This window comes from Pongo pygmaeus, chromosome 4 (genome assembly GCF_028885625.2).
Source record: "Pongo pygmaeus isolate AG05252 chromosome 4, NHGRI_mPonPyg2-v2.0_pri, whole genome shotgun sequence".
Lineage (NCBI taxonomy): Eukaryota > Metazoa > Chordata > Mammalia > Primates > Hominidae > Pongo > Pongo pygmaeus.
In genome coordinates, this window is record NC_072377.2 from 66,384,890 (window position 1) to 66,407,095 (window position 22,206).

General features: G+C 36.5%; 1 protein-coding gene across 1 annotated transcript in view; it reads left to right on the forward strand.

The window, feature by feature from the left end:
• Window positions 1–22,206, forward strand: part of NDUFAF2 (NADH:ubiquinone oxidoreductase complex assembly factor 2) — a 212,879-nt gene that overhangs the window by 138,501 nt on the left and 52,172 nt on the right. The window contains exon 3 of the mRNA XM_054487847.2: window positions 19,987–20,027. Coding sequence (XP_054343822.1) covers window positions 19,987–20,027 — 41 coding nt within the window. The remainder of the gene's footprint in view (window positions 1–19,986; window positions 20,028–22,206) is intronic.

A 22,206-nucleotide genomic window follows, 5' to 3' on the forward strand; every position in this document is an offset into this window, starting at 1 on the left:
TAAACATTTTTTATGAGAACCCTAAAATACATACAAAGCAGTATATAGTTGGAGGAGGCAGAAAGGCCCCGATCCAGTTAAGCTTTACTTATCACATGTACTCATTAAAATAGAAGATTAATGCCTCAGAAGAGAGATAAAAATTACTTTTTAGGTATATTAGACCATACCTGTCTATCATTAACACTGTTAATAATTAATATCTCAGTATAAAATGTCATACCCACTTTTATTGCTTTTAAGTTAATAATTGTTTATAATTATTCAACATGTCTTTCTCAGGCCACAGGAACTCCTCATAAAGAATTTTCAAAGTAAGCTTCATAAAATAATAGACCGGGATGGTGCTATCCCTGTTCTAGCATCAAGACTTATGTTATATCCATGTTCTGCAATGGTCATTTACTACCTTGTTCATTTTGGCAAAGGGATTTACCTCCCTATTTTTCATCTATAAAATTAAAACGCTGAGTTCATAACCCTTTAAGTCTCCTATCTATCTCTAATGCTCTATGATTCATGACCCAAGAAGTATCTCGAATAAACTCACATTGCAACGCAGAATCTCTGGACTTCCAGAACAATTTGGTTGAACCTCCAGTACCCTTGAATAGAAAAGATTAGAGAGAATATTCTTGCATTGTTTCTGACCTTAGCATTCAATCTTTCACCATTAAATATGTTGTTTGTAGGTTTTTCTCGTAGATGCCTTTATCAAGTTGCAGAACTTCCTTTCCTTGATGGGGCCCTCTGCCAATCCTCTAGGGTTTGTTCTCTATGTAGCTGTCACCCAACTGGTACTCTGAACTGTGAACTTGCATGACCTTGGTCTCCCTAGACTCCCAGCTCCATCTTCTTAACTTATATAGTCTGCTGGGTTTTGACAGGATTCCCTCCCTGGGGCACAACCGAAACTCAAAGCAGTAAACTGGGGCAGTCGTGGGGGCAGCCTTCATTTATTTAACGTTCTCTGAGGCCACCATGTTTCATTATTCAATGTCCATTGTTTTGAAGATTGTTGTTTTATGTAATTTGTCCTTGTTGCTCCATCTTGACTAGAAGCAAAAGGCAGCTTTTTTTTTAACATAATACATTTGAGATTTGCTTGTGTACTTGCATGAATCAGTAAGTTTATTCCTTTTTATTGCTGACTAGAATTCTGTCATATTGATATATCTTTTTGCATTAACTAGTTGAAAGACATTTGAGTCCTTTCTACTTTATAGCAATTATGAGTAAAGTTGCTATATTAATTCATATACACATTCACGTACAAATCTGTGAACAGAAATTTTCTTTCAAATAAGTCCTTGGGCAGGATTGATAGGTTTTATTTTAAGTATAGATTTGATTTTATAAAAAACTGCCAAGATATTTTTCAATGTGGCTGTACCATTTTGTATTTAAGTGTAAGTTTGATTTTATAAAAAACTGCCAAGATATTTTGCAATGTGGCTTTACCATTTTGCATTCCCATTAGTAATGTATGAGAGTTCAAGTTGTTCATCATCTTCTCCAGCCATTGCTGTTGTCAATTTCATTACATTTGAGCCATTCTAATTGGGGTGTTTTGATATCTCGTTGTGGTTTTAATTTTTATTTCTCTAATGACTAATGACCTAGATCATCTTTTCATGAACTTATTTGCCATCTGTATATCTTCTTTGGTGTACTTTTATATCTTTTGCCCAGAATTTTTTTAATTAAAAAAATTAGTTTTGAGAATTTGCTATGTATCATAAATACAAGTCCTTTATCAGATATGTGATTAGCAAATATTTTTTCACAGTCTATGGCTTGTCTTTTCATTGGCTTGTCTTTTCATTCTCTTGACAGTGCCTTTCAAAGAGCACACATTCTTAATTATAATGAATTTCAGTTTATCATTTTTTTCTTTTATATATCATGGTTTGAATGTTGTATGAAAGAAATCTTTGCTAACCTGAGGTCAAGAATATTTTCTCCTGTGATTTCTTCTAGAAGTTTGGGGTTCTACGGTTTTGGGTTTTACATTAAAGTCTATGATACATTTTTATCAATTTCACGTTTTATATGGCAATCTAATTTTCCAGCACCGTTTTTTTAAATGACCACTATTTTTTCCATTGAATTGCCTTAGCACCTTTGTCAGACATCAATTGACTATAAATGTGTCTATTTCTGCATTTTCTATTCCATCCATGGAGTTATTTATTTATCTTTTTGCTAGTACTGATTGTCTTGATTACTGAGATTTTGTAACAAGTCTTGAAATAAATCATTTTGAGTCTGCCAACTTCTTTCCCAACATTTTTGTCTTGGTTAGTCAGGGCCCATATAATGTTTTTACACTTTAAATATGTGCAGTTTATTGTACATCTGTTATACCTCAATAAAGCTGTAAAAGAATAACATAGCCATCTTGGAAAAATAAATTACTGAATGAGGATAGTAATAATGATACAAGCAAGGGATACAATAAAAAAGTGTCAGAACTAACTCTTTTTCCCAGTGTCAGGATTTGACTTAATCCAGAAGACTATTTGAAACATGGATTTGCCCCAGTCTCTTTAACTGAAGAATGTCACCTTGGGCATAGGTTAGTCTTGAGATACTAGGTTATATAATATGAAGTTATCCCAAGTAACAGAGCATGTAAAGATCAAATGCCCAGACAAACCTCTATAGTTTTTCCAGAGATATTTAAAGTTGGTGTCATATTCAATCCAGGACTTTCCAAAGTTTCTTTAAATTTAATGATAAATGTTTTGAAATCTTTTTTGAGGTTTCTTAATAGCAAAAGCAAAAACTTACATACCATTGGGAATCATTTATTTGTTCTTCCTGTTGTGATAAAAATGTCTGTGGTAAAAACTTTAACAGAAATAAAGAGCAATCTGGCAAGGAACTAAAATATATTTCTTCATCAGCATACATTATTGGAAAGCCAGCAGAAAGCATGGCTGAAGGAACTTGTATTTGGACAAAGTATGCAGGGCACTGCACTGCCAAATGGATGTTACAAATGTTTTTAGCATGTCTTCACTTATAACAGAAAGACCATACTTCTTAATTTTTGTTAGTCCCCAAAGCAAAGATAAACTAGAGAAGATATAGCCTCAGCAGTAAATGACCCACTTAATAAAAACAATGATTCACAGGAGAAAAAAAATGTGCATGAGTGTAAGTATTGATGGAGCTGCTGCTTTAGGCTGCAAGGACCTGTAATGAAGTTACTGAGATTGTGCAAATAAAATTCATCATTCTTGGGGATGAAATAGAAGCCAAGAGTGCACATGTATACTTTATTTTTTAGAGATGGGGATCTCTCTCTGTGGCTCAGGCTGTTCTCAAACTCCTGGCCTCAAGCAATCCTCCTGCCTCAGCCTCTTAAGTAGTTGGGACTACAGACACACACCGCCATGCCTACAAGTACACTTAACTTTTTTCTTTCTTTCTTTTTTAAATTTTAGATTCAGGGGTTCCATGTGCATGTTTCTTACATGGATATATTGCATGATTCTGAGGTTTGGGCTTCAACTGAACCTGTCACGCAAATAGTGAACATGGTACCCTCCCTAGTTTCTGTTGTTCCCATTTTTGTGTTCATGTATACTCAGTATTTAGCTCCCACTTATTAGGGAGAACATGCAGTATTTGGTTTTCTGTTTCTGCATTAATTCAGTTCGGATTATGGCCTCCTGATGCATCCATGTTGCTGCAAAGGACGTAACTTCATCCTTTCTTATGGCTGCATACTATTCCATGCTGTATATGTACCACATTTTCTTTATCCAGTCTACAATTGATGGATATCTAAGTTGATTCCACTTTTTTGCTATTGTGAATAGTGCTGTGATAACCGTGCAAATGCATGTGTCTTTATGGTAGAATGATTTATTTTTCTTTGGATGTATACTCAGTAATGGGATTGCTGAGTCAAGTGATAGTTCTATTTTTATTAGTAGTTCTTTGAGAATCACCAAACTGCTTTCCACTTAGGCTGAACTAATTTATAGTCCCACCAACAGTGTATAAGTGTTCCCATTTCTTTGCAACTTCACCAACATCTCTTATTTTTTGACTTTTAATAATAGCCATTCTGACTGGTGTAAGATGGTATCTCATTGTGGTTTTGATTTTGCATTTCTCAGATGATTCGTGATATTGAGTATTTTTTCATGTTTGTTGGCCATGTGTATATCTTTTGAGAAGTGTTTGTTCATGCCTTTTCCCCACTTTTTAATGGTTTTTTTTTCTTTTTGATTTATTAAAGTTTCTTGTAGATTCTGGATATTATACTTTGATGTCTTACATTTAAGTCTTTAAACCATCTTGAGTTAATTTTTGTATACGGTGAAAGGTAAGGGTCAACTTGCATTTGTCTATGTATGGCTAGCCAGTTATCCCAGCACCATTTATTGAATAGAGTTTTCATTCCCCATTGTTTATTTTTGTTGCTTACTGCAAACTCTACCTCCTGGGTTCAAGCAATTCTCCTGCCTCAGCCTCATGAGTAGCTGGGATTACAAGCACACACCATCACGTCTGGCTAATTTTCCATTTTTGGTGGAGATGGGATTTCACCATGTTGGCCAGGCTGGTCTCGAACTCCTGACCTCAAGTGATCTGCCCACCTCGGCCTCCCAAAAGTGCTGGGATTACAGGTGTGAGCCACCCCTCCGGCCTGTAGTTTTCAACTGTAGATCTTGCACATGTTTTATTAAATTAATACCTAAGTGTTTCTTGATTTTTTTGGTGCTATTGCTAGTTGTTTTCTATTTGAATTTCAAATTATTCATTGATAATACATAGAAATACAATTGATTTTGTATATCAACTGTGTACTTTTAAGTGACATTGTTAAACTCACTTATCAATTGTATCATCTTTACTGTAAACTTTTTGTGGTTGTCTGCATAAACAATCTTTTCCTTCTGTTTCTTCTATTCTCATGCGTAAGCCTTTGTTTTTTCTTGCCTTACTGCACTGGCAAGGAACCTCCACAATAGTGATGAATAGAACTGGTAAAAGTGAACAACTTTGCCTTGTTCTTGATCTTAGCGGGAAAGCATTCAGTTTTTCACTGTTAGGTGAAATTATATTAGCTGTAAGGTTTTTTAGATGCCTGCTGTCAAGATTAAAAAGCTCTCTTCTATTCCTAGGTTGCTGGGCATTTTTATCATGAATGCTGTTGGATTTTGTCAAATGTGTTTTCTTCATTTATTGAGATTATTTTTATGATTATTTTCTTTCATTCTGTTAATATGATTTATTACATTGATTGATTTTATTTTTAAATTATCCTCCCTTTTCATTGTGGTAAAGTATATATAACATAAAAATTTCCATTTTAGCCATTTTTAAGTATACAGTTCAGTGGCTGTAGGTACATTCACTGTTTGCAATTATCAGCAGCATTCATCGCCAGAACTTTTTTCATCTTCCCAAACTGAAACTTCATGCCCATTGAAAAACGACTCTCCATTTCCTCCTTTCTCCCAGTCTTTGGCAACCACCATTCTACTTTTTGTCACTATGAATCTGACTACTCTAAGTACGTCATAGAAATTGAATCATACAGTATTTGCCCTTTTTGTGTCTGGCTTATTTATTTCCCTCAGCATAATGTCTTCATGGTTCATCCATGTTACAGGATATATCAGAATTTCATTCCTTTTTTGGGCTGAATAATATTCCATTGTATATAGATACCACATGTTGTTTATCCATTCATCGAATGATGGACACTGGAGTTGCTTCCCCCTTTTGATTATTGTGAATAATGCTGCTATGAATATAGGTATAAAAAATCTGTAGATTTAAACCTATGTAAATAGGTACAGTAAATTTAAGTGGTCTAGAAATGCCACACAAAAAGCAGAAGTTGTCAGAATGATATATATAGAAGATAGCTACATCAAACAACATGACCCAATTGACATAGGACATTCCACTGAGCAATTGTAAAATGCACATTTTTTTCCATATGCTCATGGAACATTCACCAGGATGGGCCACATATTCTTTCCAGAAATGTGGGAGATAGGAATACTTCTCTACTCATTTTATTAGGCCCTGTTTAACCTGATAGCAACCTGACAGAAACAATAAAGAGATACTACAAACCAGTATCCTACATAAACATAGATGTAGAAATCACTAATAAAATATTAGCAACCTGAATCCAGCAATATATAAAAAGGGCAGTATACCATGACCATGTGGAGTTTATCCCAGTAATACAGATTGGTTTAACATTTGAAAATCCATCTATATTCAGCATAATAACAAAAAGAAAAATCATGAGTTAATTCCAGTTGGCACAGAAAAGAATTGACAAAATTCAATATACATTTATGATTAAAAACTCTCCACAAACTTAAAATAGAAAAGAAGCGCCTCAACCTGATAAAGGACATTAAGGGGGGAAGAAAACTTACAGTTAACCTCACATTCAATGGTGAAAGGCAGAACACTTTCCCCCTAAGATTGGGAACAAGACAAGGATATCTTCTTTGACTATTTACATTTCATATCATCTTGGAAATTCTTGTCAGTGCAATAAAGCAATAACAATAAATGAAATGAATACAGATAAGAAACAGATGACATGATTACATGTAGACAATCTACAAAAAGTATGTAAAAATTAAGTGAATTTTGTAACTTTTTAAGATACAGGGGAATATAAAATCAATTATATGTATACATAATAATACCAAACAATTTCTAAGTAAAAATTTAAATTATATTACTTCAAATACTATTAAAAACTTGAAGATTTAGGGATAAATTTACAAAAATATATCCAAGACCTTTACATTGAAAAACATAAAATATCAGCCGGGTGAGGTGGCTCATGGCTGTAATCCTAGTACTTTGCGAGGCTAAAGTGGGAGGATCACTTGAGGCCAGGACTTGCAGTCCAACCTGGGCAACATAGCGACACTTTGTCTCTACAAAAAGTAAGCACTTTAGCCAGGTGTGGTGGTGTGCACCTGTAGACTTCCCAGCCTACTCAAGAGCCTGAGATGGGAGAATCACTTGAGCCCAGAAGTTTGAGGTTATAGTGAGCTGCAATCACTCCACAGCTCTCCAGCCTGGGTGACACAGCAAGATCCTATCTCTTAAAAAAAAAAGAAAGGAAGAAAAGAAAAATATGAAATATTGCTGAGAAAAATTAAAGAAGACTTAAATAGATGTACAATTTTCATACATAAGAAGAGTTAATATTTAAAAGACATTATTTCCCTTCAAATTGATCTGTAAATTCATTGCCCTCCAATCAAAATACTAACGGCCTTTTTGGAAGTGGTATGCTGATTTTAAATTTTGTATTAAAATGCAGAGAACCTAGAATACTCAAAGCTTTTTTGGAGAAAGAACAAGATTGGAGAATTTAACTTAATATAAATCTACATTTATCCAGGTGGTTTGGTACTGATGTAAGGATAATTATACAATTAATGGAACCAACCTGAATATCCAGAAATTTTCTCACACTTGTATGGTCAATTGATTTTTCAGTAGCAAGGAAAATTCTTTTCAATAGCTTGTGTTGAATAACTAAATTTCCATATGGAAAAAATATAAACCTTGAACATTACCTTATATAATCCCCCAAGAAATTTAACTTGGGATTTATCACAGACCTAAATATAAAGCTAAAACTAGTAAACTTTTAGAAGAAAAAGATGAACAAAAATCTTTCAATTATGAGTAGTCAAAAAACTATTAAATAGGACCCCAAAAACACAAACTTTAAAAAAAATGATAAATTGGACTTCACCAAAATTTTACAGATTCTTATTTTTAACAGATTTATTAGAGCAAAGGAAAATACAAGCCATAGACAGGGAGAAAAATTTGCCATACATGTCTAACATCGAACTTGTATTCAGAATATGTAAAGAACTGTCATACCTCAGTGAGAGAAACATTAATTTTAAAATGGGCAAAAAGTATAAACAGACACTTTACCAAAGAGGATTTATGGTGTGGACTAAATGTGGTTCCCCGACACTCTTCTACCCCATTCATGTGTTGAAGCCCTAACTCTAAATACAGTGGTATTTAGAAATATGGGACCTTTGGGAAGGTAATTAGAGTTAGATGAGGTCATGAGGGTGAGGCCTTAATGATGATATTAGTGCCCGTAGGAGAAGAGGCACCAGAGAGCTGTACTCTCTCCCTGAGCATGCACAAAAAAAGAAGTCATATGGGTACACACTGAGAAGATGGCTGCCTACAAGCCATGAGAAGAGGCCCCAGAAAGAAGCTGACTATACTGACATCTTGATCTCAGACTTCCAGCCTCCAGAACTGTGAGAAAATAACTTTCTGTTGTTTAAGCCACTCAGTCTGTGGTGGTTTGTTATGGCAGCCGAAGCAGACTAAGACAATACATAAAATCAGTAGTCATCAAGGGATACTAATGAAAACAACAGTGAAGTACCACTACATACAACTAGACTGACTAATATTTTAGAAATTGATAATACCAACAAAACTGACAATACATTCATGAAGATGTAAAGTACCTGAAACTTTCATATATCTCTGACTAGGGTGTAAAATGTTACAACTAGTTTGGAAAACAGTTTATTAGTTCTTTATCAGTTTAAACATACACACATCCTACAACCTGGACATTTTATGGCTAAGTATTCACCCAGAGACATAAGTCCAACCAAATTCTTGTACCCAAATTTTCCCAGCAGCTTTATTCATAATAGCCAAAAACTGAAAACCACTAAAATGTCCAACAAGTGAGAGGATAAACAAATTGTTATACTTGCATGCAAAGGAATACTACACATCAATAAAAAATAATGAACTGCTGATATGCTCATTGTGTTTGTTTTTATTGCTGTATGTCAACATTACCACAATAATAATAGCTTAAAATAAGACACATTTATTATCTTACAGTTTCTGTGCATCAGGAGCCCAAGCATAGCCTAGCTAGGTTCTTTAGTTAAGGGTTTCACTAAGCTGTAATCAACCCAAGGCTGGGTTCTCATCTAGAGACTTGATTAGGAAAAGCTCTACCATCCCACTTGTGTGGTTGTTGGCAGCATTCAGTTCATTGCTGTTGTAAGACTGAGAGCTTCACTTTTTCACTGGTTGTTGGCCAAAGACCACACTGAGTCCTAGAGGTCACTGGCAATTTCTTGCCAATGGTGTTTCCCAATATGACCACATTTTCCTTACAGCCAGCCAGGGGGAAAAATACTCCAGCCAAGATGAGCACCATAATCTTATATAATGTAATCACATGAGCACATATATCCCATCACCTTTGTCATGTTCTTATAATTAGAAGTCATGGGTCCTACCCTCACTCAAGGAGAAGAGATAATACAAATGTATGAATACCAGGAGGTGGTGGTTGTGTAGGCTACCTTAAGAGTATCACTCATTGCCTGGGGACTATGGGTAGGGTAAGGTGGGTGTTTCTATGTAAACAGACTGGGGAACTTTTGTAGGTGATGGAAATGTTCTATCTGTTGATTGTGGTGCTAATCACAGGATTGTAAATATTTTTGTTAGAAGTTGTGGAATTGCACACTTGAAATGGCTCACAGTATTTTGTAAATTATACCTCAATAAAGTTGATTAAGAAAAAAGACAGTAATAGCCATGAGCACCACAAAATTTGTAATTTAAAGATGCCAACTTAATTTAATAATATCCCTAAGATATCCTTAAAAGTCAATAATTGGAAAATGATTTGTTTCATAATATATCCTTTGAAGGATTTTTATAGTAAAAACTGTGGATCTCTTATTTTTATAGTCCTTTATGAAATGTCAGCACTCAGAACTAGCAAAGATCATTTTTTTAAAGATGAGGCTTTATTACAGTCTCTTCTGTAAGTGACGTAAGCACATATTTCTAATGTAATATCTTTTGGATGCAGACTATTTATAACCTTTCCGTAATTTTGGTTCTGAATGGTTACCTACTGGATCTGGTGATAGAGTATTTCATTTACTTTAGCCTCTATTTGACAACGCTTCTAAAGGTGTATTTGCCATTTTTAGCACCTATGGAGATTTGAAGAGTGTATGCTTCATGAAGTATTTTCTTGCTTCATTCTTCTAGTCTCTTTAAGTGATTAAAGAGTGCTTTAATTTGCATACTCACCTTTAATCTTATTATAGTGGCTTATATTCCAATAGGAATATTAAAGTTTAGTGAAAATCCCGTGCATACTGATGAGAATGCAAATGAATATTGATGAAAGAATGCTAGGATCATAAGGTGTAAACTGTCCAGTTATCTTGCTAAATTCATTTCAAACAATGTTTACATTATAATGAGGACTGATACAGATTTCACCACATAAATATCACTAGCAGTGGCAAAATTATATAATTTATAATTGGATAATGGTTCAGTTTCAGACTGGTTTGAAGTTAACAAAAACAACAAAGTAATATCTTGATATTAACACAAACTTCAGCTGGTCATTTGTTGTATGTAGTAGTTGGGAAATTGGATATGATTTTACAAATAAGCGGTCACGTTGAGCATTTCCAGCTGTAACCTTTACAGGATGCATAACAAATAGTAGTGGCATCATTCATCATCTCAACAGGACATTTCAAGTATCTGGTTATTGTACAATTATAAATATACAAGCTTATTTCAGTAATAATGTTTATGTGTCTGTATAAAACCAAGATTCATTAAATGGTCATTGAAAATGAAGCTTAAAGAAGTACCCTGACAGTAAATAGACTAGGTGATATTTATTATAATACATTCAGTATTTAAGTTCTATTACATTCTTATATCAATGGATGAATTTTATAAACTTATGCAAAACCAGTAAGCTTTAGAAAACATATAACAGAGTTTCTCCAACCTCTTTAACTACTTTGGAATTTTTTTAATGATTTGTATTCAGTTGAAGTATTTTTTTTTTTTCAGCCTTACAAGAGAACTGAAAATGCCATTTTATAGACTCATCAGTAGGGCAGATTGTTATTTAGAGTTGTTTTTCTCATGGTGACGATAAGGGTGCATTATGCCATTATACTTTTTCAGCACGGTCTTTACCCACTGGTGTGTATTCATAGACTCCAGAATACATGGTAATCATTAGTTAAAAGTATAATAATCAATAATTATTTTTATTTTAAATAATATGAAAGTGTTTTTGCATCAAAATATGTATTTTTCACTAAAGGGATTATACTTAATCATAGCCCTGGCACAGGAGTTGGCAAACTTTTTCTTTAAAGGTCCAGATGGTAAATATTTTAGGTTTTTTATGGGCCACTTAGTCAGTTACAATTACTCAACTCTGATGTTGTAGCACAGAAGCAGCCACAAATAATATGTAAACAAATATTTGTCTGTGTTCCAATCAACCTTATTTCTAGACACTGAAATTTTGAATTCTTTATGATTTTCATGTCATGAAATATTGTTTGTCTTTTGATGTTTTTGCAACCATTAAAAAAATGTAAAAAATGGTGGGCTGAACTTGGCTTGCAGGCTATACTTTGCTGACACCTGTCCTAGAAGTTGATTTTTCTAAAACTAGAATTAACTTCTACTCTACATTAAAACTGAAGATATATTGCTGAAAACCTTTTATAGATATATAGTTCATGTTGAGTTATTTTAAAAGGAAGCTCTTTTCTAGAAAAAAATTCATAATTATACATAAGTAACTTTATTTTTAAAAAACTTTTATTTTAAGTTCAGGGGTACATATGCAGGTTTGTTACATAAGTAAATGTGTGTCCAGAGATTTTGATGTGCAGATTATTTAATCACCCAAGTGTTAAGCCTAGTACCCATTAGTTATTTTTCCTGATCCTCTCCCTCCTCCCATCCTCCACCCTCCAATAGGCTCCAGTGTGTGTTGTTCCTCTCTAGGTGTCCATGTGTTCTCATAATTTAGCTCCTACTTATAAGTGAGAACATGCTTTATTTGGTTTTCTGTTCCTGTGTTAGTTTCCTAAGGATAATGGCTTCTGGCTCCATCCATGTCCCTGCAAAGGCATGATCTTGTTATTTTTTATGGCTGCATGTATTCCATGGTGTATATTTACCACATTTTCTTTATCCAGTCTATTGCTGATGAACATTCAGGTTGATTCCATGTCTTTGCTATTGTGAATAGTGCTGCAATAAACATACACATGCATGTGTGTTTATAATAGAATGATTTATATTCCTCTAGGTTTATACCAAGTAATGGGATTGCTAGGTCAAATGGTATTTCTGTCTTTAGGTCTTTGAGGAATCTCACACTCTCTTCTACAATGGTTGAACCAATTTACACTCCCACCAACAATGTATAGCATTCCTTTTTCTCTGCAACCTTGCCAGTGTCCGTTATTTTTTGACTTTTTAATAATAGGCATTCTGACTGGTGTGAGATGGTGTGATTTGCATTTCTTTAATGATCAGTAATGAGCTTTTTATTTTATGATTGTTGACCACATGTATGTCTTCTTTTGAGAAGTGTCTGCTCATGTCTTTTGCATACTTTTTAATGGGGTTGTTTATTTTATTTTCTTGTAAATTTGTTTAAGTTTCTTACAGATGCTGAATATTAGACCTCTGTCAGATGCATAGTTGGTAAAAATTGTCTTCCAGTCTGTAGGTTGTCTGTTGACTTTGTTGATAGTTTCTTTTGCTGTGCAAAAGTTCTTTAGTTTAATTCCATTTGTCCATTTTTGCTTTTGTTGCAATTGCAACAAAATTGCAAATTTTGTTTTGAAAATTGGTGTCTTCTCATGAAATCTTTGCCCATTTCTATATCCTCAATGGTATTGCCTAAGTTGTCTTCCAGGGTTTTGTAGTTTTGGGTTTTACATTTAAGTCTTTAATCCATCTTGAGTTAATTTTTGTGTGTGTGTAAGGAAGTGGTCCAATTCCAATTTTCTGCATATGGCTAGCCAGTTATCCCAGCACCATTTATTGCATAAGAAATTCTTTCCCCATTGCTTGTTTGTGTCAGGTTTGTTGATCAGATAGGTGTAGGTGTGCAGTCTTATTTCTGGACTCTATTCTGTTTCATTGGTCTATGTGTCTGTTCTTGTATCAGTACCATGCTGTTTTGGTTATCATAGCTCTGTAGTATAGTTTGAAGTTGGGTAGTGTGATGCCTCCAGCTTTGTGTTTTTTGTTTGTTTGTTTTTTGTTTTGTTTGTTTTGCTTAGCATTGCCTTGGCTATTCAGGCTCTTTTTGGTTCCATATGAATTTTAAAATTTTTTTTCTAGTTCTGTGAAGAATGTCAGTGGTAATTTAATGGGAATAGCATTGAATCTGTAAATTGCTTTGGGCAGTATGGCCATTTTAGCAATATTGATTCTTCCAGTCCGTGCACATTGAATGTTTTTCCATTTGTTTGTGTCATCTCTGATTTTTGGGCAGTGGTTTGTAGTTCTCCTTATCGAGATCTTTCACCTCCACTGTATTCCTAGGTACTTTATTCTTTTTGTGGCAATTGTGAATGGGAGTTTGTTTGTAATTTGGCTCTCTGCTTGAGTTTTATTGGTGTATAGGAGTGCTAGCAATTTTTGCACATTGATTTTGTATCCTGAGACTTTGCTGAAGTTGCTTATCAGCTCAAGAAGCTTTTGGGCTGAGGCAGTGGGGTTTTCTAGATACAGGACCATGTCATCTGCAAACAGGGATAGTTTGACTTCCTGTCTTCCTATTTGGATGCCCTTTACTTTTTTTCTCTTGCCTGATTTCCCTGGCCAGAACTTCCTATACTATGTTGAATACAAGTAGTGAGAGAGGGCATCCTTGTCTTGTGCCAGTTTTCAAGGGGAATTGTATTAGTCAGAGTTCTCTAAAGGGACAGAACTAATAGGATATATGAATATAAGAAGGGGAGTTTATTAGGAGAATTGACTCACACGATCACAAGGTGAAGTCCCACAATAGGCCATCTGCAGCTGAGGAGCAAGGAAGCAAGTCTGAGTCCCAAAACCTCAAAAGTAGGGAAGCTGACAATGCAGCCTTCAATCTGCAGCTGAAGGCCCAAAAGTCCCTGGCAAATCACTGGTGTAAGTTCAAGAGTCTAAAAACTGAAGAACTTGGAGTCTGAAGTTCGAGAGCAGGAAGCATCCAGCATGGGAGAAAGAGGAAGGCCAGAAGACTCAGCAAGTCTGCTCATTCCACTTTCTTCTGCCTGCTTTATTCTAGCCATGCTGGCAGCTGATTAGATGGTACCCACCCAGACTGAAAGTGGGTCTGCCTCTCCCAGTCCACTGACTTCAATGTTAATCTCCTTTGGCAACGCCCTCACAGACACACCCAGGAACAATACACTGCATCCTTTAATCCAATCCCGTTGACACTGAATATTAACCATCACAGGAATGCTTCTAGCTTTTGCCCATTCCATATATCAGCAGTGGATTTGTCATATATGGCTCTTATTATTTTAAGGTATGTTCCTTCAATGCCTAGTTTATTAAGAGTTTTTAACATGAAGGAATGCTGATTTTAATTGACAGCCTTTTCTGCATCTGTTGAGATAATCATGTGGTTCTTGTCTTTAGTTCTGTTTATGTGATGAATCACATTTATTGATTTGCATATATTGAACCAGCCTTGTGTCCCAGGGATAAAGCCAACTTGATTGTGGTGGATAAGCTTTTTGATGTGCTACTGTATTCAGTTTGCTGGTACTTTGTTGAGGATTTTTGCATTGACATTCATCAAGGATATTGGCCTGAAGTTTTCCTTTTTTTGTGGTATCAAACACTGCCAGGTTTTGGTATCATGGTGATTCTGGCCTCATAGAATGAGTTAGGGAGGAGTCCCTCCTTTTTAATTTTTTGGAATAGTTTTAGTAGGAATAGTTCCAGCTCTTCTTTGTACATCTGGTAGAATTCAGCTATGAATCTGTCTGGTCCTGGGCTTTTTTTGGTTGGTAGGCTATTTATTACTGCCTCAATTTCAGAACTTGTTATTGGTCTGTTTAGGGATTCAGTTTCCTCCTGGTTCAGTCCTGGGATGGTGTAGGTGTCCAGGAATTTATCAATTTCTTCTAGACTTTCTAGTTTATGTGGATAAAGGTGTTTATAATATTCTCTGATGGTTTTTCTCTCTATGGGGTCAGTGATACCCCATATCTTTTAGATACACCAAACAATCAGATTTGGTGTGTTTACATAATCCCATATTTCTCAGAGGTTTTGTTCATTCTTTTTCATTCTTTTTTGTCTATTCTTGTCTGCCTGTCTTAGGAAGACAGTTTTCAAACTCAGATCCTTTCCTTCACTTGGTATATTCTGTTATTAATACTTGTGATTGCATTATGAAATTCTTGTATTATGTTTTTCAGCTCTATCAGGTTGGTTACATTCTTCTTTATACTGGCTGTTTTGTCCATCAGCCTCTGCAATGTTGTATCACGATTTTTAGCTTCTTTGCATTGGGTTACAACATGCTCCATTAGCTCAGTGAACTTTGTTTTTATTCATATTCTGAATTCTACTTCTGTCATTTCAGCCATCTCAGCTTCAGCCCAGTTCTGAGCCCTTTCTGGGGAGGTGATGCGGTCGTTTGGAGGAAAGAGGCCACTCTGGCTTTTTGAGTTTTCAGTGTTCTTGCACTGATTCTTCCTCATCTTTGTGGACTTATCTACCTTTGATCTTTGAAGTTGCTGACCTTTGGATGGGTTTTTATTTTTTAGTTTGTTTGTTTCTTTTAATAGTCTGGTAAGTTTTCCGTAGGGCTACTGCAGTTTTCTGGGGATCTACTCCAGTCCCTAGTCACCTTGAATTTTCCAGTACCTGTAGGTATCACCAATGAAGGCTGCGAAACAGCAAAGATGGCAACCTGCGCCTTTCTCTGGGAGCTCCTTCCCAGGGAGGTACAGACCTGTTGCCGGCCTGAATGCACTTGTAGGAGGGGGCTAGAGACCCCAGTTAGGAGATCTCACCCATTTAGGAGGAACAGGATCAGAGACTTGCTTAAAGAAGCAGTCTAGCTATGCTTTCATAGAGCAGCTATGCTGTGCTGGGATACCGCTTCCATCCCTGGTCAACTTGGACTCTCCAAAGCCTGGAGGCTGGAATGGCTATGTCACCCAAACAGCAAAGATGGCGGCCTAACTCTCCCTCTGGGAGCTCTGTCTCAGGAAGTTCTCAAATCTCTGTCAGCCTGAGAACATGGGCAGGGTGGCTGGAGGCCCCAGTGGGGAGCTCCTGCCCAGTGAGGAGGAACAGATCAGGGGCCCACTTTAAAGAAGCAGCCTGGCCACATTTTGGTAGAACAACTGTGCTGTGCTGGGAGATCCCTTTTGTTTCTGGTCGGTTTGGACTCTCCAAAGTTCACAGGTTGGAACTGCTGAGTTATCCAAACAGCAAAGATGGCAGCCCTTCCCTCCCCCAAGGAACTCTGTCCCAGGTAGGGGGTGACACTGTTGCCAGTGGTTGGCTGGAATTCTAAGCCAGTGGGTCTTGTCCTGTGAGGCACTGTGGAAGTGGGGCCTGCGGACCATCACTGCTTAGCCCCCTCAATTCAGCCTTCTTCCTAGGGGATGTACAGAGGTCCAACCTTCTGCCTTGACAGAGCTGCAGTCACTCTTGCCAGGAAGCCTGGAGCCTAAGTATGTAGAGCTTCTACGCCTCTGTGCATGCCTGAGTGGCTGCTCTGCCAAGAGTCCACACAGCTCTGTGTCAGACCAACGGCCCTGGTGGAGTGGGTTTAGGAGGAGATCTCCTGACTCAGGGTTGCAAAGATCCATGGGAGAAGCATGGTTTCCCAGGGTCACACATTCGAATACTCACCACTTCCCTAGGTGGGGGAGGTTCCCCTGGCTCCATGTCGCTCCAGGGTGGACTGTTGTGCTGTCTTGCTTTTCTTCATTCTCCAGGGGTCGAGTTGTTTCCTTGATTAGTCCCAATGCGAGTACCTGGATGTTTCAGTTGAAGGGGCTATATTTACTCGCCCCTTTGGTTGCTCTCCATGAGACCACGTACCCTAGCTGCTTCTAGTCGTCCATCTTGGCCTGAATCTAAGTAACTTTAATTTGGGCCATAAAGAGGCAACTGAAAAATTCCCGAAGTCACTTATTTCCTTGACTACACAAAGGAATTGTGGTATTGCTAAGCTGGATTTTCTAATAAAGATCAAAATCCTGATAGAACAAATATTTTTCAGAAGAAATATTCATTCAATAATTTTTAAAGTACCAACTCTTTTAAAGCATTTAAAAGAGTAAATACCCTAAAAGAGTAGGTACTTAAAATGACAGAAAAATAAATCTCCCGTGGTACCTCCTGCCTTTGACAACCTTACAGACTCACAAGGGAGATAAAAACATTTGCAAGTTGGCCAGGCGCAGTGGCTCATGCCTGTAATCCCAGGACTTTGGGAGGCTGAGGCGAGCGGATCACAAGGTCAAGAGATCGAGACCATTCTGGCCAACATGGTGAAACCCCATCTCTACTAAAAATACAAAAATTAGCTGGGCGTGGTGGCGAGTGCCTGTAGTCCCAGCTACTTGGGGGGCTGAGACAGGAGAATTGCTTGAACCAGGGAGTCGGAGGTTGCAGTGAGCCGAGATTGCGTCACTGCAGTCCAGCCTGGCAACAGAGTGAGACACCATCTCAAAAAAAAAAAAAAAATCTGTACAAGTTTTGGCTAGTAATTGGCCAAATAGGAGTAGAAGCTAATAGAAACAGAATGCAGGCTGGGTGCAGTGGCTCACGCCTATAATTCCAGCAGTTTGGGAGGCCAAGGTGGGCAGATCACTGAAGGTCAGGAGTTCAAGACCAGCGTGGCCAACATGGTGAAACCCCATCTCTACAAAAAATACAAAAATTAGCTGGGCATGGTAGCGAGCACTTGTAATCTCAGCTACTTGGGAGGCTGATGCCGGAGAATCACTTGAATCCGGGAGACAGAAGTTGCAGTGACCTGAGACCACACCATTGCACTACAGCCTGGGTGACAGAGTGAGACTGTCTCAAAAAAGAGAAAGAAGGAAACAGAATGCAGAAAGAATAACAAGGGTAGAAGTTTAGAAACAGTAGTAGAGAATGGAGAACACTGGAACTGTATTGGAGATACATGTAATGGATAAGTGCAAGAGAGAATAGAGCAGGGGGAAATGACTGATCCCAAGCCCGCAGTTGAATGTTGCTGTTTCCACCCCCACAAACCATTAAGTGCTGGGCTTTTTATGAAGACAGGTCTTGGTGCTATTACAGATGATCCTTGGTTTACAGTGAGGTTATGTCCCAATAAGCCTATCATATGTTGAAAATATCATCATGTAGAAAATGCATTTAATACACCTAGACTACTGAACATCATAGCTTAGCCTAGCCTACTTTAAATGTGTTCAGAACACTTACATTAACCTACAGTTGGGCAAAATCATCTAACACAAAGCTTATTTTATAATAAAGTTTTGAATAACTTATGTAATTCATTGAGTAAGTACTGAAATGAAAAACAGAATGGTTTCACACCATGAAAAAGTCGAAAATCCTAAGTCAAACTACTGTAAGTCAGTGACAGTCTGTGCCTAGATGAATAAGGCCGGCTGTTAGAGCTGGTCACAAGAGAGAGTGGCTGTGAATGGATAAAGCTAAGACTTTAGAGCCAGTTCAACCAGGGTTTAATTCCCAGTCGCTAATTATATGGCATTAGGAAAGTTTCTTCATCTCTCTGGGCCTCAGTTTCCAAATCTCTAAAATGGGATCAATAATTCTTATTTTTCTAACATGTAGTTAAGGTCACACCTAGCCTGGCTTCCTCTTTCTGGTTTAATGTTCTTTGCATGTTGTTCGTAAACTTTGAAAGACTGCTTAGTTGAGCGTGGATGGTTTTTAGAGCCAGAGACAGGGTCAGATCTGAATTCAAATACAACCATTACTACTTAATGTATAAATTTGAGGAAGTCATTTTATTTCTATTTCTTCAATTTTGTAGTGAAGAGTGAATCAACTAAAATGATAAAACAATGGCCCTCAAGATCATATTCCCTACAATATATTTTCTCACAGTCTCCTATACAACATTGCAGGCTAAGCAGATATTATTGATCTTTTTTTTTGGGGTCCTATTTTTAAGAGGTTTATTGAATAATAGTAATAATTATACTAATAACTTAGACTTATGTGCCAGGCTTCAAAGTAAGCATTTATGTATGTTATCTTATATAATTTTCAGAACAACCCTGAAGTGTAGATACTTTTATAATTTCCATTTTGTAGATGAGAAGCCTGATGCTTAGAAAATTAAATAACTTGCTCCAGGTGACACAGACAGTAAGTGATGAAGCTGGGATTTGAACTCAGAAGATCTGACTTTAGAATCTCATAAGCACTATACTATACTGTCTTCCATGTGATTCTGATAACTTCCCTAAAGGCAGCTGCCCCACTCCCTTCCCATTGCTGCAAAGCATCCAGCAGAGTACCCAGGCCCCAGCAGCCACTTAACAAATGTGGGCTCTAGCTCTGCAGCCCATCTCCCAAGTGTTAGAGCTAAGGCCTGATGATATTTTTCAACCATTGAGTAGCTGCTTGCTGGAGCAAATCAGAAAAGAAATCTCTGTAAATGAAAACTTTTCTAAGTCCCTTCCTTTATCAGTTGAACAATAACTAATTCAAATTTCCAGAATAATATAATTTTGATATTGTCTTGAAGTTTGCTGTATTTTGGTTTGGCTTGTATGCCATAAATATACCCAGTTGAATTGAGATGATTAGGAGGTGTCATTTTAAACATATGAAACTGTCCCTTCTTTATCTTCTCTACACTATTATATTCTCTTCATGACACATATCACCACCAAACATATGTTTGTGTGTTTATTTTCTGCAACCCCTTCGGTAGTACATGTGCTACAGTAGAGAAGGGACTTAATCTGTTTTATTCCCTGCTGTATCTCCGGTACCTAAAATAATATAGAGTAGGTACTCAAAAAAATTTGTTTTATGGGTAAAAATATTTGTGTAAATTATGGGAAACTGACATTTAAATATTATTTTTCTTTCTAGCTTGGATTAGAAGAACAAGAAAGACTCCACCTACTATGGAGGTAAGACTACACAAGGAAGATATCATTTAGGAGTATATATTCCAAAGGATATACGAAGCTTCAGAAAAACTATGATGTATTTTCCCAAAGTGTTGATTTTATTCCATCATAAAAAATAACTTAAAACATTTTATAATAAATTAATATATAAACCTATATTATTAAAAAAAATATGATAAAATAAATGCTCATATTATGGAATATAAAATTTGTATAAATTTTAAAGTGAAATAATAAAAATTTAAAACAAAATTAAAACACTCTATAGAAAGTCTGAACTTGGACCAGTTTGCACCAGCTCATTTCCCCTGGGTCCTGGGGGTTCTCTGTGCCAATACTCAAGCTTTTGTGGAAAAGTTTGAGAAACACTGAATCTCTTTGTCCTGTCCAAATCATGCTCTTATGTTTCCCTTAATATTATGTATTTAAATCCATCAAGTATCCAAAGAAACTTTAAAATACAGAATTAACAATTATTTTATAACAGTAATTATTAGTTGACTTTTTATTTAAAACTTAAAAATTTGTGGTCAGTGATAAACAATAAAAAGACATAGAAATGCTATGGTATATGTGTTTTACAACATAATTTTTATATAGATTATTTTATAAAAATTATAATTTTAATTTTAAAAATACATAAAGACTTCTAAAGTTATTTTATAAGAAGTAATTTCATAAAAGGAGAGTCTCTAAATGCATTAGTATATTGCCTTGTTTACTTTTTGTCTAGAGGCATTCCCTTTCTTCTACTATTTAGGACTTCCCTCCTCTGTTCTGTTGCCTATTCCGTCACTACTACAAGCCCTGATGACAACATAAATGGGCTCCAATACTCAATCCCCATTTGTTGGGAGGTGGAGTGCTCTAGAGCAGAATAATGATGATACCTCAACTGGTATGCTTATCTTTACTTGCTCCATACATTTGTCATACACTGAACCCATCAATGTTCATTCGGCCAGGGTCTGACTGAGTACATCTCTTGACCCATTTCTAGCTTTGTATATTGCTTCTGCCTTGGCCTACTTTTCACAGACCCTTCTTTCCAACATTGATAAAATTTGGAATAAAAGCTGTTTTGGGGGGAAAAATAAAAGGCAGTGTGATCCAGGATTCAGAAGTATGCCCAGTAGTTTACAGTGAAGGATGGATTGAAGAGCCTTCTGATTCTCCTTCTCTTGGTCATAATAAGAGCTACTGTTATCATTTGCTTCCTCCATCCTCAGAACTTTGAAAGCCTTATTCATAGAAACATTAATATGCAAAGTGATTAATGGAGGCAATTGCAATAGTTGGGCCTCGGGCACAACTTCTGTGAATTTTAGGTAATTTCAGCACCTCAAACAATCTCTAGCCAGAACACACCAAGTCCTTCCATCCCTGAGCTCACTCTTGTTAATTTTGATTATCCAAAATGAGCCCTCTTTTGTTGCCTCCCTTTTAGTGTACTATTAATCACATTGTTCTTTATGCTGCTTTGTACCCTCCCTAATACACACACACACACACACACACACATACACACTCTTTTCCTTCCTCTTGGCCCTTTCCATTGTGTTTCAGGAATTTCTGTTTCTTTGTTAGCAACTTACCATTCACCATTAATATTTTCCTGGAAACTTTCTCTACCACATAACCTCAACTGAAATCCGTCTGTGCCTGCAAGATAGTGAGTTCCTTTTTTTCCTTGAAGTAAGTTGTGCTCGCTTTCCCACACCCCACGTAAAGAAAGTGAGTTCAGCTGCTTCTTGCTTCCCCAAATAGTCTTTGTTTATGGGCCCAAGAGAGTGGAGGACCTTTGTAATCCATGTATATTTCTCTGTACCTGACCATCATTTTTATGCTTGCCAACATCCAAGCAAGTCTATCTTACTGATGGCCGAGATTAGAACCTGGAATATGGTCTTCTCCTTTCAATGCCTTCCCAAATTTTAGCTGCCCAGTTCTTTGACTTTATCCACACTAGTATCCCTGCCTCAAGTGAACAACCACTTCATTAGGCACACTTTAGTTTTTATCAAACACAGTTCTTACCACTGTAACTTTTACACTCTTCAAATCCAAATTCTAGATACATCATATTAAGAGGAAAAAATTTTTCTTAATGTAAAGTAAAACGTATATTTATAAACCATAACGAAAAAATAGCTTATTTAGTTATTAAGCTGTGAAATTA